Source organism: Columba livia, chromosome 3 (assembly GCF_036013475.1).
Source record: "Columba livia isolate bColLiv1 breed racing homer chromosome 3, bColLiv1.pat.W.v2, whole genome shotgun sequence".
Lineage (NCBI taxonomy): Eukaryota > Metazoa > Chordata > Aves > Columbiformes > Columbidae > Columba > Columba livia.
In genome coordinates this window covers 92,810,517-92,836,457 of record NC_088604.1, presented here as the reverse complement: position 1 = coordinate 92,836,457, position 25,941 = coordinate 92,810,517, and the positions used below count along the sequence as shown (strand labels likewise).

At 45.4% G+C, this 25,941-nt stretch overlaps 1 protein-coding gene across 50 annotated transcripts in view; it reads right to left on the bottom strand.

Annotated features, from left to right (window-relative positions):
• LOC110362196 (uncharacterized) overlaps positions 1 to 25,563 on the bottom strand; it is a 41,640-nt gene extending 16,077 nt beyond the window's left edge. For 16 of the 50 annotated variants that reach the window (XM_065058240.1, XM_065058228.1, XM_065058231.1 and 13 more), the window contains exons 1-4: positions 25,063 to 25,563; positions 10,167 to 10,251; positions 9,063 to 9,175; positions 1,206 to 4,662 (exon numbers count right to left, since the gene is read on the bottom strand). In XM_065058240.1, the coding sequence (XP_064914312.1) occupies positions 4,545 to 4,662; positions 9,063 to 9,175; positions 10,167 to 10,251; positions 25,063 to 25,352 (606 nt within the window). In that variant the 5' untranslated portion in view covers positions 25,353 to 25,563 and the 3' untranslated portion in view covers positions 1,206 to 4,544. The other 34 variants (XM_065058229.1, XM_065058253.1, XM_065058258.1 and 31 more) reach the window with 32 other exon arrangements.
• Between the last annotated feature and the right edge of the window lie 378 nt (positions 25,564 to 25,941).

Sequence of the window (25,941 nt, the reverse complement as noted above, 5' to 3'; positions counted from 1 at the left end):
GGTACAAATGTTGGACTATATTTTACAAGGAAGGCTTGCTAACAGTAAAATCATCATATCCCTGTTTCTATAATAACCTAACAGAAGACATACCACTGAAAAGAAGGATGTCTTTTCTCAAATGAGATTTCCAACTAAGATAATCTGAGGAAATACATAATAACACTGTGACTCTATGTTTTCTTTTCTACATTTTTCTACTATTAGCAGCAATAAAACCATACTATTTAGCAAAAGCTTTAAAAAAACCCAGCTGGACACACTCTTGTGTAGCCTCATCTAAGTGTTCCTGCTTTGGCAGGGGGATGGACTAGATGATCTTTTGAGGTCCCTTCCGATCCCTAACATTCTGTGATCCTGTGATTAGCATCTTTTCTTCCTGGAGAAATCCTTCAAGTTTCCCTCTTGGTCTCCACTCTTATTCATGTTCCCTGAGGACAGAAAATCTTCCAAGGGGTGGGAGGGTTCCAGGTCATCATTTGCCTTCACCTCATCTTTGCCAGCCATGCTCCCCACCAAAAGCTCATCCACAATTGTTCTGTTCTGGCCAGGTCCCTGTGCAGTAACTACTGGAGAAAGTTTCTTAAAGAAAATGCCTAGAGTTTAGTGATAAGTATATAGAAAGATTACAAACCACATTCTGCAAATTCCCTTTGGGCATCTTCCCAGCCAACATTATGCAGAAAGGCAGCTGGGTTAACAGCAACAGGGAGCCTTGCAGGATCTCCCACCTCTCCCTTGGTCTTACAGGGTCTTCACATTTGCCTGTTCTGCTCCTATGTCCTTCTGGTGGATCTTCCTCAGCTCCTTTTATTTCATATCCCACCTCTGTGTTGTCTTTACAAGTGTCCCCTCAGTATCTCCACTGCTCCTGTTCATACGATGCTGTCTCATTGCCTCCCCACGTCTGCTCAATGCCAGTCCACAGACAGTTCTCACCTCACAGTTCCCTGTCTGGTTTTCAAAGCCACATAGCATTATGGAGGGGCTTTTTACAAATTGTCTTTTTAGCTTTTCAATTTTTTCCTTTTGAAACTCTCTGAAGGAATTAGACAAGCTTTGAGCCACAATCCCATGCGGAAAGGAGGATGAAATGTTGCATGAGGGGCAAAAAATGAGAAATGGCAGCCTTCTTTTCACCCATCCAAATATTCCTGAAAAAATACCATATACTTCTGGAAATTACAACTAGTTTTATGACCCACCTTACAACTCATGGCTTGAAAAGCTGCATGATGTTTCCTCCTCTTGAGCAGATATCTGTAAAAGAGCTTCCAACAAGAAGAGTTGCCCATGTGACCTTTTGGAATTTTTTTTCCTTTTCAACCTCTGCAAAAATTCAAACAAAGAAATTCAATTGTTTGGATATGGATAGAAAAAGGATCTACGAGAATGAGAACTCAGGCAATGTACATTCATTTCAAAAGTCAAGGAAATATTGATGGAAAACACTTCCGCATTTTCCACTAGAATTACTGAATAGATTTGATTAAATATATAAACTTCACTTTGCTATTCAAGTTCACCAAGCATGTTTGGAATAACAATTATTTTATTAACGTACCGACATGATCTAGTCAAACAAAATTACATGTGTTTTGGGGTAATAAAATGTAAAGCTTTGTTTAAGTATATTTGCTTTTTTAAAACAATGGAGAGACAGAGATTTCTGCAGAAGCAAAATGATAATCCCACAAAAACTGTAAATTAAAATCATTAACCTCAGCCTTGCCATAAGCATCTTTTTCCTCAGGGGCACAGACCAGCTGTCGTCCAAGAGAAATTTTAGTTTCAGGAAGCTCTTGGGAAGAACATACAAAATACATTGTTACACTATTTATAAAATACAACAAGTTGTCTCTAATCTGTTTCTGCTAGTCAGTATAGGACCAGAAGGAAAAATAATGCTCTTGAATAAAAATTCTCTGAGTCTTAGGGACATAGGGGAGCTTCTGAAAGGAAAAGTTTGATTTTGAGTAAGGCATCACATTCTAACCCTGATATTGGCTTAACAACCTGTACAGGCTCAGATGCAGCAATTTATGCCAGATTTTCTGAACTGTGAAACATGAGTAATATTTCTTACCTTGCTCAGAGCAACTGACACACTTCTGTTTGAACAATACTTGATTTTTCTTGTCCCCTTGCCTGCTCTGGTGCACCAGGGTCTACCTTTTTAGCATGTTGCCTTGACATCCTTGTTATCTGTTACCTCAAAGTTTTTGATGGTGCCATCTATGTCCATGATGCCTCACAAGCAGTAAGGTTCAAAACTGCTGAACTTGTGCATCCATGCGTTAATATACATGCAAGGATAATCTAGTTAATGAAAAGATGGCCGGGGGAAAGCGTAGACTGTCTGTAAGCTCGGGATGCGAGAGGTAGTATGGGCTGTGGCTGGCACTAGGAAGACCTAAAACTGCCACTGACCCATTGCGTGATTCAGAGGAAGCTATTTCACTTTTCTATTGTGCTTTTCTTCCCAGCCTTCGTCTCGCCAACCTGCCAGCCCTTCACAGCAAGATCTGTCTCTTATGATATGTGTCTCACAGTGGGAGCTCAGCTGCAGCTTCCAAATTAAAGCTGATTGGGAATTTTTCAAGGAAATGAATTTTCATTAAAAAGTGCAGCTCAGTCTCAGTGCAGTTCGGTACGCAGTTGTCGGGATGTTCACCTAATATGTGAAGATGCAAATTTAAATAATTCTCTGAAGAATCTGTTGTTATAGGAAGTAGATAATCTCTAGCAGGAACTGTGGAATGCACCTTGCCCTAGGATAACTATGAGGCTGTGAGTGAATTGGCACAGTCATCTCTAGTTAGAGAGACAGCAGGTCAGGAATTTGAACCTGAGTATGTTAGCAGAGATCACATGCTGCACATTTCTTTTGTTGTTGTGTTTGTTTGTTTGTTTGTATAAAAACAAACCTTCAAAAAGCACTTGGGTTTGCTACAGGAGAGAACTGGAGCATCAATGAAATCCTGGGAAGTTTCATGGGTGGGTTTACTTCGTCTCACTTATTTCTGCTCTGAATCCTATAAACAATTCACAGTGAGATCAGACATATTTTACCTTGTAAAATACTCACAGTCTAAAGGAGACAGACAACTTCAGAATAAATCATGACCAAATATCTGAGGGGAGTTAATGACAAAAGATAAGTTATTTTCAAAAAGCATTCCAAAGAGAAATAAAAAGGCCTTCTGGTGGTTAGTAAAAACAAGTTGTTCCCAGCATGAGGAAGATAGCAATAGGCAAGTATGGCTAAAGGAAATAATCAGATCAGTAAAATAAAGGGAATAGTAACAAAGTTCAGTGGAGACAACAGGAAATTAAAACATATAATTAGGGGGAAAGTGGTATGAGGCTTCCCTAAGTTTTGGTGTGCCATAATGAGAGAAAGGAAATAACCCAGAGCTTCCAGAAGTGATACCATTAGCACTTTTAGAACATCTTCTTACTAGCTTTTGAGTATTAATTCTGGTGGAACACTCTCAAGGGTGTTTAGAGAGAGTTTGTTTTTATAGAAAGAATCTGTTGTTATGAAGCAGATCTCCACTATACACCGGTGTAAGATGCTAATATTGTACAACTGTACAGCAATACCAAAATGACAGTTCTGAAGGGAAGATGTATTTTCTCCCCTTCCTAGCCCTACCTCAGCTTCTCTTACTGACTGCTGATTTAAAATAGCCTGCATTTCTAACCCAGAGAGCAGCTGAGTCATATTCAATCCACGTGGTCAGTTCACAGCTGAGTACGATTGCACTACCTATGTGGGATCTCCAAAGAATATGCAAAATATCATTTGCTGAAATGGAAACTCTCTAAACATCTCTCCAGGGGGCATTTTGTACAAAAGTTAAGACTATGAGGAATGTCATATCGCTTAGGCTAAGGATTTGTACTGGATCACACACTATTCTCTCTAGCCTATGTCTACCAGAGCAAATTCTGTGTGCATGGCTGTGAACCTGGGGTGCGGGTTCAGGCTCTGGCATAACCAAAATCAGAATGCAGTCTGCTGCCTGGCATCATCATTGCCACCGTCCTCTCCTTTCAGGAAAATTAAGACCTCTTTCTCTGGGAACTAATTTTGTTTAAGATCACCCCAGGAGTTTCCATTCTTTAATTTTTCACTTTAGACTCAGCCAGAAGAAAATATTTTTCCAACCTGTAAAATTGTTTTCCAGGAGAATATATGGAGAAATTAGTCAAATCCTGGAAGAAATCTCAACAAAAATATTGCAACAACAGTACAGATCACCAACAAAATCACTAGATTAGGCTCCTTCTCAATGAAGACTGTAACTTTTCCAGTGCAGGATGATGATCCGTATAATTTCCACAGGAAAAAAAAAAAAAAAGGCACCTCGTTTTCAATCATACGGATAGCAAAAAAAACCTAGGAACTACGCAGTCTTTTGTGGGCAAAAGGTTTGTCCATGCACTTTCTGTTACACAAATTGAGATTAAAAAGATAAAAAATTGAGACAAACAAGCACTGACCTGTGAGTGAGAGTTAAGCAAACACGCAGATGAATTCAGAGATGCAGCTCTGTGATGGGGAAATACCCAGGGTAAGAAATGTTTACAGAGGAAAGTTCTGTGGATTTCCAGGCAGGGGAATAGCAGTGGTTGCCTCCTGCTGAAATATCATAGCTGCAATGAAGTGGCAAAGACGACAACTGACATGTCAGAAACACATAAATCTATGCTTATAGGGCTGACAACTTGGTATGATTTCTCTCCAAAGATAACTTTATAACTTGCTGAAGTGTGATTTAAGGATGCCCTGGAGCAGCACTAACCTGTGTACCTTTCTTGTGGGTAACTTTTTATAAGCTATAGATTTAGTTAATAGCTTATGCAATTTTTCATTTGACCTACGGGTGTCCCATGTGGGTGGGATTTTCAAAAACACTTGGGCCCAGATCCACAAAGAGATTTACATAGGGATGATTGCACCTACAATGTGTGTAGTGAGCAGAGACCTGGACACAATTTAGCCTGTGATCGAGTGAGGACACAAGAGAGGGGCTGCAACAGCCTTAAGTGTTCACCAGGAAATCCACCTATGCTTATGTGTAAAATTGCTCTGGACTGTGATGATGCCTTAGCTCTTTTCCCACCAAAATGGACTAAAATCAGGCACCAACCAACTGCTCTTGAAAAGGACAGATTGAATCTTTCTTTTCCTACTGTAACTTAGAACCTTTCTAAAATATCTTTTAGAAAGAAACACTTGAATTTTATTATCAGGTAGACCACTTCCACAGGAAAAATTTTGCTGGTTTTGTTTCAGTGTTTTGTTTTTCAAGTGAAATATTCTATATATATACAAGAATAAGCATATTAAATATATACATACAAGAAAAACTGTTTTTAAAAGGATGATAATACAATATCCAGTATGGTCCCAGTGATGTTAGATGTGCTTAATCTGAAGCAGTTGATAACCTTTGCAAGCAACTTGGGCTGTAGATCTTTGCACACATCATCCCTTTTGATACTGGTGAAGAATAGGTTTGTATCTTCATATATGTCAAACACTAGGATAAATTATGCCCTTCATGCAAAACAAGCCACAAGCAACAGTGTATCTTATAAACAGGCCTTTAGGGAAGCTGTTTTATTTCCATTTTTCCCTGTGTTTTCACAAAGACAAACTGTCCCATGTGGCATTTGGGCACTCAGAATACTGTTGTATTCTAAAGGCTTTAAGCAGTCCAACCAAATAAATAGATGTGAAAAGCTGAAGTCCTTGCAGTGCCATGCTACAAAATAGGTGCAAGACTGGCAAATTCTGCATGAAGGCTCAATGTGGATTTGCTTTCTTCACACCCAGAGAGCTTTCAGCGTGTGTCTCTGAAGAAAAGTGCAGGTTGCTCTGGGCTCGTGCCTGCGGAACACACAGCTACCTTCCTGAAGGTTGGTGCAGCACCAGGACGTTGCAAGCTAAACTCTCAGATCCATGTTCTCACCCTGCTCAACAGCTAAATTTACACTACTCTTAGTGTGAAGAAAGGATCTTGAAAGCAGTAGAGGTCCCAAAGGTTCTTTAGAGCTCCTTGAAAGCTCAAGTAGCAGAACACAGTAGCTTTCACTATGATAGGTAGTAAACCCAATAAACTTATATGAGGGTAAAATTCTGTGGGCTGCAGAGTGAACTGGAGAAAAGTCTATTTGTCCTCCTGGGACAGCATTAAGGGAAAGCCTGTAAAGCTTTAGGTCCAAGCATAGAGCCTCCACTGACTTCCAGGGGAGCGCCAACTGCAGACAAACAGCAGTACAAAGGCCTAGAGGCATGACAAGAATTCATCTCAAAAGCATTATAAGTTTATTTTGTTCACACCTACAGCAAAGTATGGCAATATTATTGATGTTGCAGTTAAAACGGTCTAAGAAAATAAGAACTGCAGGAAGAGGCAGTATTTTATTTTAGACCAACTGTTTAACTTGGAGGGATAAGTTCATAGGCACCAGTCTTCTTTCATATACAAAAAACTTCCTCCTGCTATTAGTATCAGCTATTCTAGTAGAAGAGGTTTCTTTTCCCTGTAACTTTGCCTTGGAAAGAAAATAAGTTCTGAACTCTGCCCAATACAAAATACTGGGTGATCTATGCCTACTGTCCTGGTTTTGTTAAAAACAAGTTTATCTTCTAGTGAATTTGCATGTCAGCTAAAGCTTCATATTAACTGCATTTTCCTGGAGAACCAGATGCATGTTTTGCTAAACATAGCAATGGAATGCAAAGTTATTGATAAGGACAGATTCACATCTCACAAGAGAGGCAACAAGAAACAGGTGGCCAAGAAACTGACCAATTGTGTATAACATTCCATCCATGTGAATACTTCATTTAAAAGTGGGAGATCACAAGGATCTCATCCCTTTTTCCTTCTTTTTCATCCCTTCTACTTATGGCCGACATTAGGAGAGGACCTTGCTAGTTGTCCCTGCAAACTGAGGCCTCGTGACAGACTGAATCCAGCTCCGGTTGGCTGCAGAGTCTAATCCAGGACTTTGGTTGCCGGCTCTGCAGTTGCTGAGACTTTCAAGATTGGTTTTGTATATTTTGTATTATTTTCTCTATTCTTACTAGTAGCATTAGTAAAACATTTTTAATTTTTCCAACTCTCTTGTCTCTGTCCTTCTTTTCCTCCTGATCGCCTGTCCTTAGTGGGAAGGGGGGAGAGGGAGGGGCAAAAGGGGGAAGTGGGGGGGAGAGGAGGTTAACAATACATCTGCCAGGGTTTTATTGTCACCCCACAATCTAAACCCTCGACACCTACATAATCACATTTCCCAATAAGTGTTGAAAATGTTTGTTGGGAAAGCTGATGAAATCACTGCACACTTTTCCTTAAGACTGACAGGACTTTAAGGTAAGTCAGAAAAGACCTTTTTTCCCAGTGGTTATGTTTTGTAGGCATAGTGATTTAAAGCTGCATCCTCACAGAAAGTCATCACAGAGTGTCTGAACACTTAAATCCTAAGGGTGAAACACTGTGGAATTGGAATGGTTATAAGGATGCACAGGCCTTGCAGTGGTGTTTTTATAAAAAGGTGGAAGTTGTTATAGAGAACAGGAGAAGAGGAAAGCATATTCTACCTTAAAGTACTTGCACCCTGGCTCTTAATAAGAAGTCAAGTAAGAATTTTATGCTGTGTGACACTTCAATATTTACAACCTCTTGTCCTCACTGATAAAGAAAATACCACCTGGACACAAGTAGCAGAAAAATCACATAAAAATAAACTCAGCTACTTCCTAGTTCACAGGAAGAACTAAAGTGGTGTTGCTGTCCCTCAACATCAAAAAAATTAGACTTTGTCGGATAAAATGGATCCTTCAGCATTCACTGCAAAACACGTGTTCTTTTTTGGTTCTAGCATTTCATTCCTTTTGCACTCTCTAGGTCTTAAATGAAGGAAAATCTGAAGATGCTGCTTTAGTATCATAGAAAAGGGAAATAAGCTTCTTTTAAAAATCTCAGTTTCCCAGGAACTGAGACACTTCTTCTAAGTATTCATTGAAAAGGCAGAGAAAACTAAGGAAAAGTGACTCCAAAGTACAATCTGCAGTCAGATTTGGAGTGGATGTTGTCAAAAACTGTTTTTTCTTGCACATACATTTTGTGAGCTCAAGTATTATGTCCCAAAAAAAAAGATAGTGGACTACTAAAAAAGGAACAGAAACCTGAAAGCAGGATTGTCTCCTCGACCCCTGAGTCCTGGGCAGGTGTGTTTTATTTCTGAGGTTGCCTTAAAGTCTAAATTGGTCATCCTTCCTCTGACCTAAAAGAAGGTAATAACAGTATTTCTACTCACCCATCCATTTTTAGTTAGTGTTCATTTTAATCACAGGTGCCATCGGAGGTTCTTTCTTAACATATATCATTATTTTGGCTAGCACAAAGGGTTCCTCTGGGCATCCCCAAATGCAGGAGTGGTATAAATATATTCAGTGCTACAGTGATAAGTAAAGTGTTTAAAATAACATAGATCTCAGCGTACACACATATTCATACGTAAACAGTAAGGCATAGTCAGTGTTAGCCTAAATAGAGGAAATCACGTAACACAATGAAAAGACAGAAAGCGAGTATGAAATGAGTCTGGATCAAATGGTTTCTACTTCATTTCTTTTTGTCCTGCTCTGACTGGTGTAACTTGTAATTAGTCTCTGCCTGCAGTGGTGTGGTTCCAAAGAATGGTGGATTAAGGAGAAACTCTAGAATTTCTCCGTAACTTGACAAGTTATAACCTGAAAAGCTACACTTAGTCCATTAAAGATTTTTCACAGTGACATTTTAGTGCAGCTAGGGAAATATCCCACTTTGCCATTTATCATTTTCAGGGCATAGACAGTGAAAAGGAGGTTGCTATGAAGAACAAAATAAAATAGGTTACACGTACAGAAGTGAAGAATCCTGATAAATATACACCACTGAATGTCAGCAAATGTCACTCGAGAAGCCATTTGCAGCTACCAGAACAGCCTCACAAACCAGCAAAAGTAGCAAAACCCGGCAAAACAAGTTGGGTGTACTCACTTCCACATGAATAAGCAATAAAGCTCTCTGAAGTCACACCAGAAAGTTGTTAAACTTGATAGATGAATCTTTTCCAAATTGCTCTGCCGCATACTGTATATGGCTACAAAGGACTATGGACGGTTTCAAGTGAAAAGAAAGAGAAAGCATTGCTGAGAATGCAGCAATTTAATCATTTTTATTCAAACACTTGTATTCTGCTTTGTATTGAAAGGACAGTTCATACAAAGGAGTGATTCATAAAACTGCTTGTTCTTCCATAGCGTTGCTCTTTTTTGTTGTCTGAACTTGGTTGTCGGAACTATTGTCTTATTACCATTTCTCCTTTAAATATATTTGCCACTCTAGCAACAAGGGTTAGAGTTAAATTGAGTTGTGTTTGGTAGGCAGAAATGTTGCAAATGAAAGCTTTTCTGCTGAAAAACTTCTAAAGGTAGCTAACTAGCATGCCATCTAAGTGTCAGTGAAAGACCTGCAAGATGTCTCCTATCCCTCCAGGAACATCTGATTTGTAGATCTATGGATCAGCTCCATTTTGGTTTATAGACACAGTGACCTGGAAAAAGTTCTCCTTGTGAAAGTTACAATAATTGAGAGAAAACATCAAGATTTCTTCAGCTTATTTTAATCTGGGCTGTCTCTTTGCAGCCTCTTGAAACACAACTCTTCATTGATAATAAACAGAGTGAAGATCTTTGACTAAGAAAATATCTCCAAGGAAAAGTAGGAGTTCTTAAAATTTCAGAAACTCCAACTGCTTTTATATTTAATTTTCCATGAGTTCCTTCCTCCCAAATTCTAATTTATGTTAGCAAAATCAGAGACAGCCTGCATCATTTTGATTTCATGAGACTCTTATCCCCAGACACCACACTCATGCAAATTTCAGATCAGTTTTGTTTTCATTAGTGAAAAGCAGCAACATGGATCGCATAAATGGGGTCATACAGGAATTCTTTTATTCAAAATATTTCATACATGCTAACATACACTGATTGTAGAACCATTTCAGCCAAACTTCTCACCACATGTTCATGAAAAAGCTACAAAAAAAAAAGAGAAAAAAAAATAAATTTTTGAAAAGAACAAATTTCTTGTACTTACAGATGCTGTAGATGGAGTGAGGGCAAACTTTCCTTTCTTGGGCGGGATGTTTATACAGTGATTTTTCTTTGTACAAGTCTTCACTCTATTCTTGCAAAATCAAAAGTGATAATTACTAGTCAAACCAAAGTCTTTATTAAATTAAATGTAAAACCTGATTTAGAAATGAACAATGAGAATCAGAAAACAAGGATTAAACTGATAGGTTATGCTCAGCACTGCATCAACTTTCCCAAACCACTCCCTGCCCCCTCCCCCCGATTCTTTGAAAACTGAAGTAATCTTTGAGGCAAAACAAGCATTTGACAGCAGCCACCATCCAGAAGCTCTGTAGTAGTTGTGCTGCTTATTTGGTCTTGTTTTGAATTTCTCTGTCAATTTGAATAGACACAACAGAGTCTCCAGGCATGATGCTCACAAGATGAGAAGGCAAGGACCGTGTCAGATGCAACAAAAAGATCTATCAGTTTGTTACATCATCACAAATATGAGCATACCCAAAAGCTTCTCCTTTTACGTAAAAGTATGCAGTTAAGTGAAAAACACAAGAAAGCTTATTTAACTTTTATATGTGAAATATAATGTATGTTACATAATACTATCCTTAACTTTGTTAAGAAACTCTCATTTATTACATACGTACACATTCATCTTCAAATGAGAAAAAAAAATAGTTTCTTAGAGGACATTTGAAATTTAGAAATGCTTGGCCAAGATGTTATAAAGGAATTATCGAATAAATAGGCAGTGCATTAATTAACTTTGCGAGAAGCATTGAAAAGAAACTCCCAGTTAGCAGCCTGCCTAAACTAATGAATGGTTTAGCCCTTCCTTCCTCCAGCCTAAGCTTGAAAGGTGCTATCCACACCCCAGGCTTCATCTAAACTACTAAATGCGATGGGAAAGTGCCTACTGAGGTTGGATCAGGCCCGGCAGCCTCCAGGCTTGACCCTGTGGGCCTACATCAGCCCAAAGCAAACCTGCTCTTCCCCTTAACCAAAAGTCCCTCTAAGGCAGCTGATAAGGTATGTGCAAAATATCCGGAGCTCTTCGTCAGGCGGTTCTTTGGAGAGAGTAGAAATTTTGCCTGAATGAAGCAATACAGGGTTTAGTTTGGTGCAGCCAGTAATAACGAAGAACCGTAGTTTCTGTTATCAGGGGATTTTGATACACGTGTCTTTCACAGTAAAAAGAACATGTAGTTCTAAGTGGGGGGGGATCGTTTTTTTGTCCTTTTTTATTTTAATGGCTAAACATTGTAATGCTAGCTAAATAGAAATTCTTGTCTGTTAATAGGTTCCTTTAGTTTGTAATAAATAGGAATGCTAATGACTAAAATTTGGTATTTGGTATGCATTAGCTATTGTAAGTCTTTTCTTTACAGGCTTCATTGACATTCAATATGGCAAGCTTCCTTTGAAACATATTTATAAAATAACTACAGTATAATTAAACCAACAAAGCCATCATTTAAGTAAGCTTAGTAGCTCCGTTTTTCACTCTGTAAGTTTTTTATTTTAAGGAGGAAAAATAGTTATGCTTCAATTCTACTGTATATTTCATTTTACATCTAATATTTCCTTTCCATTTGCAATCTGTGCATATCTAATTCTTGACAACTGTGATTATTAATGTGTGCATGAAAAACATGCTTCATAGAATCTTCCACAAGAATTTTTTGTTAATGAGAACTGAAACATATCTTGGCAGAGACAATATATGTAATATTTATATATGTCTGTGTATATACATAATTGAATAGCTAATGGTGGTGTAGTTAATACACAAAAATGGATTAATAGATATGGCAGGTAATAATTGAAGTGGATGCTGTTTAATAAATGTAACTAAAATATTTTAATGATATAAAAGCAATAGATAAATAAAAGCAATTACATTTAATTTTGCTTTCAGCTTGCAAGCTTTTTCTGTAAGATTTAATAGATGGGAGAGCTTGTGCAGAAGGCTAATGGTAGAGTCAGTGTTAGCATTATTAATTAGGGTTTCTAAGTAATACTTATTCCAAGATATTTCTCTGGAAGACGAAAATGTTCTTGGTAAGGGTACTTCGATCCTGATAACCCTAATTCATTATAATATCCCCCTCATTCAGAAAATTAAAGTTTACAGAGTCCTCAGCACTTTGAAAATCTTTATATTATTTAGAACCATGATCATGTTTACTAAGGACAAGCTAAAAAGTGATAGCTCACATTATAAGTAAAGTGGAACCTCATAACCGTTTCTTAAACTCGGTCCTCTACAGGCATAATGATGTTGAGACCCCATTTACAGTATGGTGAATAAAAACAGTTGACATCATTGCTATAATCTTTATTTAAAACTGTTACCAAGGTTACAAATTACCATCACTGTGTGCAACAGGTCCTTCTGAAGCGGTATCATTACAGATTAACTGTAATGTGTAGGATTATAATAAAAGGCATAAGGGATTATGCACAAGCAAAAATGCTAGAAATAACACAAGTACAGCTACATTATACAGTGCATCGCGTTGCGAAACCTCTGCTTTCAACGCTGAAATACACAATGTGGCTTTTTGTTTAATTCGGGCACTTAGAGAGATGTTAACTGTATCCTGAAGTGGCTTTACGGATGTCAGTGAGCAGAGGGGGTAGGGTTTGTCTCGACCTATAAAACTTCTGCTGCTGGAAATGTTCTCACACCGTCTCCACTCTTAGCGGAGCACCCGGTTTACAGGAAAACACGCCCGCATTGTGTGAAGCAGGACTGCAGTGAAAGAAAACAGAGTCGGAGGGCGCGGGGCCCGCAGCGGCGCAGACCCGGACACAGGGGCTGAGGCCAAGGCCACCCCTGCCCCTAAAGGGGGGGTCTCGCCTGGGGTAACAGAGTGGCAAAAGGGAGCGCGGAGCCGCAGGTGATCTTCCGCTCGCCAAGACGTTTGGCCACCGCCGGCCAGCACCTCCGTCCCCCGCTAAGTCATTCTACCCCGCCCTCAACTTAATGACACAAATCCGGGCTCTTAAAGTCTTTGCGACTGATCGTACTCGCTCATTTATAAATAATGATCTCCATATAGATGCATAACAACAACATACCAGAAGTGTTTGGGGAGAAATCCGATTAAAGTCTATAGCTTTTTTTCCTCCTCTCTCTCCCTGAGCAAAAGTCTTGCCACAGGTCAGCTGCCGCGGCTGGCCCAGGCTGCGGGGTTAAAGGGAAAAAAAAGGCTCCAGGAGGGCCGCTTCCCCTGGGCGGCCGGTGGGACCCGCCACCGAACGATTCGCCCTACTGGAATGCTGCCCGCAGTCCCTTCCGCCCGCCCGGCTTGGGAGGCTCGGCAGGGCCGCCAGCGGGGGCAGCCGGCATTTTGGAAGGAGGGAGACGTTACCCTGGCTGGAGACTGAACTCTGCGGTGGGGGCCGATTTCCCTTCGGCGCCAGCATCCCCCGGGCATGATCATGGGGCCGTCCCGATCCGCCTGGACTGGCCCGGCTCGGGGTGGTCGTGACGCAGAAACGTGCTTTCCTTTCCTCTTTCGGGCGATTTAGGGGAACTAGAAAAACAAACATCGAGCCGTTTCATTAAACCGGTGGAGAAAGCTCCGAAGGGAAAGAGAGCGGGGCACATCCTTTTAGAGGAAGGACAAGGGTTCTCTGAGGAGGGAAAACAAAAGATGACAGTGGTGGCTGTAACCCCACGATGAACCAGGGACCTCCTGGCCACACTCAGAGACCTAACCTCCCCGGACTTCCCATTACCTCTCCATGACACTTCACTAATTCTCACACAATGGCCAACTGAGCAGTTTAAGTAAAGATATTTTAACCTGAACTAAACATTGTCTCCAGACAATAGGATGCAAAGCAACATCTGGTACCACACATAAACAATGCTGTGCAACAGCATATGCTCGGCGTCTGAAAGTTTATGTCAACACTAAGCAGTCGACGAGGCTGCCACTGCTCGGCATGAAATCTTAATAAATGGCTCTTTGCTGCGCTTCCGAGGTGAGCATCTAGGATCCTTCCTGCCGGGGCATCCTCTTCAGCTTGAGGTTGCCTGGCAAGATAACTAAGGATCCCATCGGTGCCTCCTCCCTCCCGCCTTCGGAGCAAACCACCAATGAGAAATGCCACGGGGAGAGCCCAAGGCCCGGCCCGGGTACATTACCGGGTTCCTCCTTCCCCGACGCGGCTCCTGCGAGCACGGCTCGGCCGCCGTGCGCTGGTGGAAGCGGTCGGTGCTGAATGGGCAACTTCAGGGAAGCGCTTCTTTAAAAAGGAGGCTCTAGGCTAATGAAACAACGGGAGGTGACTATTGCAAACAGCTGTTCCTCATACATATTTCATTATACAATCAGATAATGCGTCTTACCACCTTCTCAATTATTCACAGATAAACATTTTAAAGACGTTTTGACATCTGTCTTAGGGCCTGCTATTAATTTAGTAATCACTGTGGTTAAAAATGTATGGGGACTGCAGCTCACAAAAACTCCGATTTCACTTACGAGGACAACTTCCGTAAGAGCTCGCCCTAAGCAGCACATCAGGTCAAAGAGATCCCCGAGATGGGGGGAGCACATGATTTCCGCCCTGCAGCCTCTGGGGGGCTGGGCCGGCCACCTCCCGGCACCCCCCGGAGCTCCCGGGGTGAAGCACCGGGCGCAGTAGGCCTAAGTGGGGGAGGTGGCATCTTCCCTCCCTGGCGAGCCAAGGTACCACCCAGAAAAATCACGTTCGTCCCTTCGGTCGGGCTCATGGCACAAGCACTCCCGCTCCCTTCCACGGGCAAAAGGCGTTCACCGTTGCCTCGGCGCGCCCCGGAGGAGGACAGCTGCCTGGCTGCCTGAGCCCTGGCCGGGGCTGCTGGGTCCCCGCTCCCACCCGTGTCCTCCAGCCCTCCACTCAGTGTCCCAGCTGGCCGCCTGGGTTGGTGGGACCGGTCCGGCTAGTGCCAGCGGGGCGGCGGTGGCGGCTCCCGTGGCGTCCCTCCCCGCCGGAGCAAAGCCCGCGGGTTGCCGATCGGGCAGCGAGACACGCTGGTCCCTTCTGAGCGTCAGGAAACTTCTGACACAAAGTTTGTTTCACTGCTGCTTGGGCTGGTTGTAAAACCGCAAGGATTTAGGGAGCCGTAGCATCTTAAAACTGCCCCTTTTTTGCCTCTTCCTTGGCAATAATCCATTTTCTTAAAATAAGAAGCACACTACCCCCGAAACATACATGCACACGCACAACTACCAAAATTTAAGCGCGAACCCCGAAGACCGTGTTAAACGAGTAAAGGGAGAGAAGCAAATCTCGACAACACTTTCAGACACTTTATTGATTAAATTAAACCATTCAGTGTCTCTCTGCTCCCTTTCCTTCCTCAGGCTACGTCTTTTAACCACAAAATTCACGCGAGAGCAACAATCGGCCCCCTTCACGACCCCCTTCCCTCATGCCCAGTTAAGTAGGTGGAAGCGCTTGTGTTTTCTTATCCTGCTACAGAAGATTAAAACTAGTTTCTCGAGCTGCGCTCTCGCCAGTGACACGGGGCTTTTGCTTTGCAGAAGGCGCAGGACCCACACGTGAGCCCGAAAAGCGGAGCACGGGGGAGAAGTGGTATATTCAGCCTGCCCCCCTCTCCATCCTCGTCCCGCAGGGGCTTGGTCTCCCCTACGCCCCCCCACCAGCGCAAGGACCGCCGCTGCCCGCGGAGGTCGCACACGACGGAGGGGTCCACCAGCTACCAAAGCGCTGGCCGGCTCCTCTCGGCGCATCCCGGCGAGTAACCGGGTGCGAGTGAATTTGCTCTGAAGCCTCAACAGGAGTCCCGGCCGTGAATTTCATTTTAGCGATGCTGTCAAGAAAAGTGCCGGTACCCAGGACGGCTGGGAAGGGTAAAAGCCTTACTGCCTTACGGGTGGCGAAAGGCAAAGGAGAGTCAGACAAAAGGTGATGCTCTGTGACATGGAAACAAGAATTCTTAGTGCTCCTTCAAAATACTACTCTCAGCCGAATACCTTGCCTTCCCTTGAATGCGACATAAACAGCGAGAGGGGTAGTGGTGAACTCCGAGTCTCTGCTTCGGATCTATCTGGAACTCACTATTTCTAAAGTCAGAAACAGAGGAAATCGGACTGTGAAAGTGCGGAGTGGAGACCCTTCCACCTCAGCAGCATTCATTGTGGTTTAAAGTGAAGTGTCAGAAGCCTAGAAAAAAACCCGGCGCTGGAAGCTTTCCATCAGCCGCTCTTGAATTTTTCCTCCGCTCACTCGGAGCTGGTCTTTGCCTACCTGGCTCTTGACTCCAGCTGTCTGGAGTCCTTGTATAGTTTCAACACTGTCCTTACAACTGTGTCCCCGCAGAGCCGTCCTGCTCACCGTCCCCACCCCAGCCTCAAGACGTCCTTCGCCCTATTGATTTGCGCTATAGCCAAACAGGGCGAAAAGACGAGAATTGTATTCGACAGATGCTGCTCACTCGTGAATAACAGGTTCAGCGCATACGGTATCTCTCGCCATTATCCTGTAAGTTAATATTGAGTAGCAATAGCTGTCTAAATATCAAAATCTATTTATAGGGGATGCAGAGCCATGACCTCCCCGTCTGACCTTCAGGAATCGCAGGCTGGAAAACAGGGCAAAGGGAAAAAAAAAAAAAGGCGGGGGGGGGAAAGCCCAGAGTTACAATGGAGGTTTGTGCGTGGCGGAGCTGAGCTGGGCTGCCTTTGTTTCGGAATCCTGAGGGGGACTTGAACCTTTAGGACAGCACCGGCCCCACGGCCCCGGGAAGGAGCGGTTCTGTCCGACTTCCCTGTGTCCCCGCCGAGATTGCGGTAGTGCTTCGTCCACTTCTGCCCATTTGCAAAAGTTTGGTTTTTGGTTTGGTTTTTTTTTTTTTTGTATTTTTTTAGGGGGGGGTGTTTGTTTGTTTTCACATTACAAGAAAAAAAAAAGGGGGGGGGGAGAGCAAAAAGGCAAAACAGAGCTATTGACTAAGCAGCAGGTCTTAGTACTAGCTGGGGGAGCAGAGAGCTCAGCCAGGTGCAGACCCACAGCTTGGGAAACCATCTTGCATGGAGGGGGAGATACGGGGATATTTTCAGTTTTGCTGCTTCCAGCCTCCCGTGCAAGCAGCAAGGTCGGGGAGAGCTGAACGGCTTCAGACGATGCCAGGGGATGTATGGGGTGTCCGGCGAGGCAAGTGTCGAGGCCCTGGCCGGGACCCCGTGGAGTCCAGCGCCCCCCTGGGATCGACCCCCGCCCACCCCTTTCCCTACCGGGCGGGGAGGGGAAGGACGCTCTGCAGGGTCCCAGAGCAGGTATCAATATTACAAAGCTCATCGCCTCGCGGGGAGTGGAAGCGGGAGAAGAATCTCAAAGTACTTTTTGTTTTTACGGAGCCGTCGAGAGCTCCTCCAGTCTGAATTAACAACTGCGTAAATCTAGACCAACTGCGAAACCTCCCTCCCCCCGCCCCAGCCCCGGCTCCCGGCATTAATATGGCGCCTGCGAGCTGGGGAAGCACTTTTCTCGATGTTTAGCAGTTGAAATGTGCTCCCTGAAGGTCACACCAGGCGACGTGCCCGTTGGCTGCCGCACAGGGCGAGGGCGCGGGCCGGGCCAGAAGCAGCCCCCGGAGCCCCCGGCAGCGCCGCGCCCGCCCTGGCCGCCATCCCGCCGGGGACAACAGAGCGGCTAGAAGCACGGGGCAGTCTCCCACAGCCAGATGTGCCCCGGCTCTGCTTTTTCTCCCTCCTATTCTTTTGCTGTGTGTATAAGGGAATCGTACTCAGCTTCCCTTTTTCTCTTATTTAAAAAAACAAAACAAAACAAAACAAAACACAAACCTGGCCATCGAGCGAGTAATTCCTTATGTCTGGAAATTAAAAGGCTCAAATCTCCTATGTGACCCTGTTAAGACACATGGGCGCTGTTCACAGCTACTTTAAAATTCCAGTCTCTGTTGGTTTGGAGGTCGGAGCTACTGTTCTTCAGAAAGAGAAGTGTGGTTCAGGAGGCAAGCTCTGTCCCCGGGGTTGTCTGCTGTCTCCCTTTCCACCGGCTAAATGCACCTACCAATGGAAGAGAGAGATGCAGGGCTGCTAACAGCCCTGCTTAAATGTTCTCTGCTTTCTCCTACCTGGGGCCAAGCAAGGAACAAGCTTCTCTAGCCACCCGAATAAAACGAGAAAGGTGATTTTTCTAACCTATTCTTTGCATTAGCGTCCCACTTGAGAAAAGTGTCTGGAAAAAAAGCCCCTAAACTCGATCCAACACACTTGGCAATAATCTCCTTTTAAATCTTGGGACTTGCTACTACATTAGACTCCGTGATATTGCATTCCAAAGAAAATAGACTGGGTATTAGAAGAGGAATCTCCTCTTCCTAATGAATATTTACCCTGAGGTCATTACATCCGTAATGGTCCTCGCTTAACTTACCTTGCTCCCCTCTTTCTTTGCTAGAGACTGGGATTTCAATCACAATGCTCTCGATATTAAAGTGCCGTGTACCATTTAATGGCGGGGTGCAGGCAAGGTTAGAATATTATTGACTTCATGCAATATATAAGATGGATACATTTAAGACTTTTAACTTTTTGTTGCAATGACACGCTGTATTTTTATGAGATACCTATTATGTAGACAGAACCATTGTGCCGTAGCTGCCTCACAGTTGCTGGATCGTTTCTATCAGATGAAAGATTTTGAATAGTTTTCTTTCAACAATGCATCCTTTTGGTCTTGATACAAAGAATGTAGGCATGGTATACACTTAAACAGCTCTGTCACAGAGCAAGATTAAATAGAGTATATATCGAATCCTGTCTGCAGTATAATACGCACAGGGAACAGAATGGAGCTCCCTCCGCCGCTGCAGAAGCCCATTAAGGTCTGATGTCCTGGGAGCATCTTCCAGATTTTCCTTATCTGTGATATTCGCTAAGCTGTTAAAAATCTTTACAGCCGGGCTTTAAAATCGGCTGTTTCTCACTGAAAAGACCGAGTTTGATAACGGAGTCTTTTAACAAAATCTGCTGCTGGCGCTGCGGTAAAGGGGCAAATTGTGCTCTATGTAGTTACCCATCTCGGAGGCCGCCTGGACGCTGGTGTGCCGGGGCAGCGGGCAGATACCCCGCGCCAGTCCGCACCTGGGCGGGTTGCCCCTGCAGCCCCGCAGAGGCTCAAGAGGGGTCCCCGTGCCCACCCTCCTTCCACCCCCCCTGGCGCAACCCCTGGCCAGGCGGGCGGTGTCCGCGGCCGGTGCCGGGAACGGGGGGCCAAGGGGCTGCAGCCCCGGGGAGGTTCCGCACCGCCCAGTTCCCCCCCCACCTCCCCCAGCGCTCATTCAAGCGACTTGACCAAAAGTGCACGTGCTGAGCCCAACTTTCCTCTCCCCCTCTCCCCAGCTTTGTGCTCTCCGCTGATTGAGTCCCCACATTAAGCTCGAGATCCTTTCTAAGCAACTGCTAAGAAGTCAAGAGCATCCTTGCTTGCTTTCTCTCCGTGGCCTTTCATGCCCTCAATTTGTTATTCTACTAACACTTTTCTTAAAGTTAGCGCCTAGCATTGAAACATTAGCGACAAAAGCCCTGGAAAATCTCTCCGTCCTCACCGTTAAATCCTCTAATGGGTCAGTGCGTGTCGAATTTTTATTTGATTTCCAATAATCTCTAGCACTTCAATATTAAACCTACCTCAAGCCAAGCGCCTCACCTATGGAGTATTTTTCAGCTTCGCTTTGGAAAGTAGAGGCGCTCAGATTTCTTTCCACGTGCACCCACTAATTTATAAATGAGTGTATACGGCTGTCTTCGGGTATATCTATGTCTCTATATCTGCAGTAGCGCTTTCATTTTGTGTCAAAATAACATATCCTGTCACTCCACGCCAAAAGTATATTTATCGAATGAAATAGCACCGCAAACTGCATCTTCTTTATCAAACCTTCATTTCTGTTTTACCCAATCGTTAAATACCTTTTCATTTCTTTCCCTATTTTAAAATATGTATTAGAGTAATTGTTACTTGGAAGCCTTTTGTGTATCTATAGCTCCTTTGATTCATATCTTTTCCTTTCTTTTAATCTTGCTATGCGAAATTACATACACATTTCTCAGGAAATCCAAGAAGCGTAACTTTGTTAAATAAAAACCTCCTAATCCCGGAGTTTTGCAGCAAATACCATTTTTTAAAAGTACACGTTCCTAAACCATGTTTCCTGCATGAAGATCCCTAAGTCCTCTTCACTTTATTACGCGGATTTTGTGAAATGATTCTTCAGCACTCTGATTTAAATAAGTTTTAGTGTGAACCGAGAATGAACGTTATCCTCTAACCTGAGGTCAAGTGAAGGGTGATTTACATGACAAAGAATAATGCCCATTTTGTCCAATATGAAACAACTTCACCTTCGGCATCATTAAGAAGAATTTAGCACTTTCAGGGCTTTGGGGGTTGGGTTTTTTTGGTAAATAGTTGGCTATGTATAGCGCAATTTCCCTTTTATAAATCACAATACAAAGGCCAACTTCTTGTGCTCTCGAATTTCGGCATTATTTTTATAGCCTTAAGTAGAGCGAATTTGCACCTGCTGGTATTTAAACTTTAACATACTAGCTGGGAAGGACTTATCAGCCCAGCGCACTGCCTCGAAACAAATTAACAATCTTCATTAAAGTAAAGGAAGGCGGGGGGGAGGGGGGGGGGGAGGGGGCAGGAGGAGATACGACCATTTAGGACGCTGTTCCGGATCTCCCCGATCAATGCAGGTTCCGAGTGGATTATTTGGGGTCCTTCTAGCAGCAGAATTAACGCTTTACTCCCCCTCCCCCCAACACACACACTTGTTTCCAAATTTCTGCTTCTCTCCGGGCACTTTAACCCTCTCGATACCTTCTTCCCCTCTGCCCGGAGCGGTGCCCTGCGGTAGAAGGCTGCGAAGAGACAGGGGCACTTCAGCTGCGTTCCCGGGGCTCAGCTCCGGCGGCCTCCCACTCCCGGCGCCTCACACCGCTTCAAGAGAACTTCCCAAAAAATCAGATTGTGCTCTTTTTTGTTTCTTCTCTCTCTTTTTATGGCCATTTTCGGCTGAGTTCTCTCCCTCCCCTCCACTCTGTTTCAGACAGACAGACAGACAGACACACACACACACACACACACGCACTACAAGCGCCCGTGAGGAAGTGAGCTTAATCCAAATATCAAACTTACCGTCCGGAGGATCGTGCCTTGAAAAAGTTCTGCTCTGCTAGGTCTCAGAGTTAGAGAAACGACCGTCATACCTCATTAAGAGCTCAGGGCTGGGGAGAGGGGCTGCAGGCAGAGGGCCACGGACGGGGAGCGCAGCTCCCCGGCTCTCCCCACCCGGCTTTGCTGACTCTGCACCCCCAGGGGCGCAGGGGACCGAGACCTTCTTCCCCGCAGGTGGCTCCGGCGCTTTCGGGACGGGGACGTACCGGGCACCGGATCCAGGATTTCTCCCGCGGACAAAGGCGTGCGCACCTGGACGTGCCTCCGCGGGGGGATCCGCGGGCTCCCCGCGTCGGGAGGGGGCCCCGGGGCAGAGGCCCGGCCGCCCGCCCGCTTCTTTAGCGGGGGTTGGGTGGGTGTAGTGTGCTTGTTCACAGCTACAGCGGGACAGTGGGAGCATTTCGTGTTTACAACCGGCTCCGTCTTGTAATGGTGTGGTTCGAGCAACGCTCCTGTGTGTCTTAGGCTCTCAACTGGAGCTTTGCTCAGTCATTGAGAGCGATAGAAAGTATATAGAAATCAATATATAGACAGTGTGGAGGGCAGATAATGGATTCGAGGCAGTGAGTGTTACAATCTGCATTATGGGCTTCGTATTGTTTAGACTGAGCACAAATTTCAAAAGGGTGAAGTGCTGGGGTTTTTTATTATTTATTTTTCCTCTCCCTTCTTTTTGGAGGGCTTTGTGTGTATAGGGGGATGGATGGGGGGTGTTAAATCCTCCTGCCACAATTATCAGACTACCCCCGCGTTCCCGCCCGCCCCATCTGATTTTAAAGGTAGTGCTTTCACGGCGAAGCTAATGACTTTCATTTAATTGAACATGCCCTGATGTAGCGGATTGTTCTCGCAGCCCTGCGCCTTTGTTGCTTTTGGGGGGAAATAAAGCTAATCAAACCTTTTGTCACGGCCAAATTCTCCCTCAGGGTCTCCCAAACATTTGTTTGAATAATTCACCTCAAGAATTGAAAATACTAATTGATTTTAAAATGCTAGCCCGGAGGGACAGGGAGGTGGGGGATTGGGGGTAGGGGGAGCCTGGAAATTAGAGGCGAAGAGCAAACGTCTACCTGCCAGCGGCGAAGCCTCCGCAGTAGCTGCCCTCGTCGGGAGCCAGGACCGGGGCTGGGCTGCGCCCCCCCCGGCGGACTGCGGTGCCCTCGCTGCTGCCGGCCGCAAGCTCCGTCCCCTCCTTCGGCCTCTTCTCCCCCTCCCCGCCGCCAAACTGTGCCTAGTCACCTCGGTGCCGGACGCTCCGCCAGCGGGCACGGCTGCAGGGCCGGCGGTGGCAGGGGTGGGCTCCGCCGGGTGGGGAGGGGATCCCGGTCCGGGCGCCTCGGCCCCATTCAGAGAAGAATTTTGATGCGATTCATTAGAAGTAACGAGTTGACATAAGGTAAATCTACATCGAGGGGGCCTTTCTTTGAGTGCATGGGGAAGCTTCATTAACCATCGCTAACAAGGCGTGCAAATGCTCTGATTGGGTAGCTTTCTTGTAACGCCAGGGCCTTAGCAGGATGCCCACCTAATGAGGGTCACTACAAGAGACTGATAAAATATTCAAATTTTCCGTCGCACCAGGAACTTTGTACTAAAGGAGAAAGTTGAGGCAACTGTGTGCTTGTTTACCTTGGGAAGGCACACTCTGGGGAGAAGGCATCCAGCTCTGACATCTCCATCTCCCAGAGAAGCCCCGGGTTGGATAGTCGCTGCTTTTTGGACATTTATTTGTTAAATTCGTCCACAGATTTCCCCCTCCTTCTCTCGTTTTCCCCAGATCTAATTATGTTTCTCCTGGCTTTAATGCGCTGATAAATAAATAACTTGTCTGCGAGGCTCCATTTTTCTTTTTTTTCTTTTCTTTCTTTCTTTACCTTTTTTTTTTTTTTTCCCTTGAGGAAGAATTATTAAAATCAGCTTGATGGTTCTAATGATACGTCAATCATTTCAAAGTTGCTGCTTGTTGCTAGTATGTCAGCCTCTGTACACATCACTGCTACTTTCCTCGCTGCCGCGTTTAAAGGCTGCCCCCTCCTCCCCCCGCAATTTGTTTCTTCAAGTTTTCATTGCTAGGTTACGATTTCTAATTAGAGCTAAGTATTTCACTTAATATTTAATTTAGACGCCCAGCACATATATCATACCTAGATCAGTCAATCAAGTGTCCCTTGTTGATAATGTTACATCATTAAGAGTTGTGTTTAATTCAGGAGCAAGCGACTGCACGGCTGCTGCTGCAGAGCAGGTAACACTCGGCTGGCGGGAGCTGCCAGCAGATGCAGAGGGATGCGGGGAAGCCGCCCAGCCCGGCGGCGGTTGCGGCTCTGCCGCCTCCTCGGGAAAGTTTGCTGCTTCCCAAGCCCCGCACCTCGCCGCGGAGGCGAGCTACGCTCCCTTTCTCCCTCCTCCCAATTAAAAAACAAACAAACAAAAAAACAACCACAAAACAAAAACCACACCAAAAAAACCTCACGTTTTTCTCTCCCAGTCTCTGTGTTTACTCGAAACAAAGTATGTGTGGCGGGGGTATCTCCAAAAGTTTAACTTGGAAGCTGGAGCACTGTTTCGGATCAGTAATAAAATGCCCTCCTCGGCTTCTCAGACCAATCCAAACCGTTAAAAAAAAAAAAATCCCTTGTCCACTAGTTTCTTAGCACGACCAGTACAGCACACATCGCATCAACAGGACTGCGTTACGGGAGCCGAATGGGCCACATCTCATACACCCATCAAATGCGCATTCATTTACCTCGGGAAATCGTAGCTAAAAATAAAGGCGGAGGAAGAAAGAGAGAGAAAGAGGGAATGAAAGAGGAGGATAGATACTTTTGTAAAGACAGCATCAGTGCATAATTGTCTGTGCTTGCCACTGAAGACTGACAAAAACTCAATTAAATCGTAATAATAGAAATACAAAGCTTAGTAAGACCAACGCGATATGCTCTCCTTTACCTGCCCCGGGCTCTCCCTCTCTCCCCCCTCTCCTTCCCCCTCGCCGCTGCCGAGGTGCTGCGTTTTCCGCTCGCCGGTACCTCGACCGCTACGCCCCAGCCCCGTCTGAACCCCTACCTCCCCCGATAAAAAAATAATCAGTCTTTGCAAACGTCGACTGAGTCACTCCCGACTCAGGATCAAGGGGCACTAACTAGGCAGCAGAAAATCGCAGCCTCCTGAGAGCGACCATCAAAACAAGCAGTGAAATAAAAGAGCTTCCCTCTTTGCTTGCCTTCCTCTCCCCGGAAAAGTCCTCCAGGTTGGCAGCCCGACACACACACACGCACATAAACACACGCACACAACTTTGCAGGGCTCCCTCCAGAACAGGACACAGGCTTGTCCTGGCTGACTTAGAGGGAGGTAGGGTTTTTTTTGGGGGGGTGGGAGGGAAATTGCTCCTCTGCCCTGCAGAGCCACATGTCATTCTAGCAGCTAAAACAATGAATCATGTGGGATCAAGTAAGATTGACTCGAAACGGACGGCAGGTTCTACAGCCCGGAGAAGACGGCTATCGGCAGCGAGGAGGGCACCCCGTCTGCCACTGCCCCGGACCCCCGATCTCCAGCGCGGGGATGGGGAAGGGCTGGAGGCGGGGGGGGCGGTGGGGGGCGAGGCAGTGCACTCCCGGGGTCTCCCCCGCGGGACCTCCGCCTGCCCGTAACAAACTTACAGGATCCGGAAAGGATTTTTCCCAGCCGAGAGGGCAGCCTCTGCCCAGCCCCGGTCCGCCGCTGTGCTCCCGCTTCCTCTGCCGCCGGCCGCGCCCGGCTCCGCGCCGATCCGCTCCCGGCTCCGCGCTCGGCTCCGCGCTGCCTTGCGCACCGCCCCGCTCCACTGCGCACTGCCGGCGGCGGCGGGGGCCGGCGGCTGCGCCCGCCAGGCTGCGGCTCGGCGCCCGGCGGGTCCGGGCTCGGCATTAGCCGATCCCATTGACAGTTTGCAGCCAGCAGCTGCAGTCATTAAAAGCCATTTACACCCTGGCCTCCTCACACAAAGCTGGAGCGCCAACAATTATCTGCTTGCACATTTCAGGACAGGAGAGTGTGTCCCTAACAGGCTTAGGGGAGCGCTGAATCCCCGGCCGGGCTGGACAAACACCAGATCCGCTAGCCCAGGTCTGGCCAGCAACCACCGCGCCCGGATGACCCGCGCTGGCGAGCCGCGGAAACAGGGGCACTAAGATGTGGTCGTCCTTGCAGGAGTTCTGGCTGGCCGAGCTCTCTGTGCTGGACCTCGCGTAGGTCTTGCAGAAGCTCTGTTAAGTAGGCTAAGGAATCCTGCTAGGAAGGGCTAGAGGAGTAAGGGAGGAGAGCAGGCTTCAATAAGACCTTGATATTAGCTGATAGGCACATTAGGATTGTGGGTTTGTCTGGTTTTAAACACACAGACACACGCACGCAGAGTAGACGTGCATGGAAATGCCCTACAGAAGGAAAGATTGGAAGAAAGATTTGCACCACAAATGCGGTTACTGCATGTTTCGTATGTCTGGGAAAATAAAAGAAAAAAAAAAAGACAGAAAGAAAGAAAAAATAAAAAGAGAGAGAAA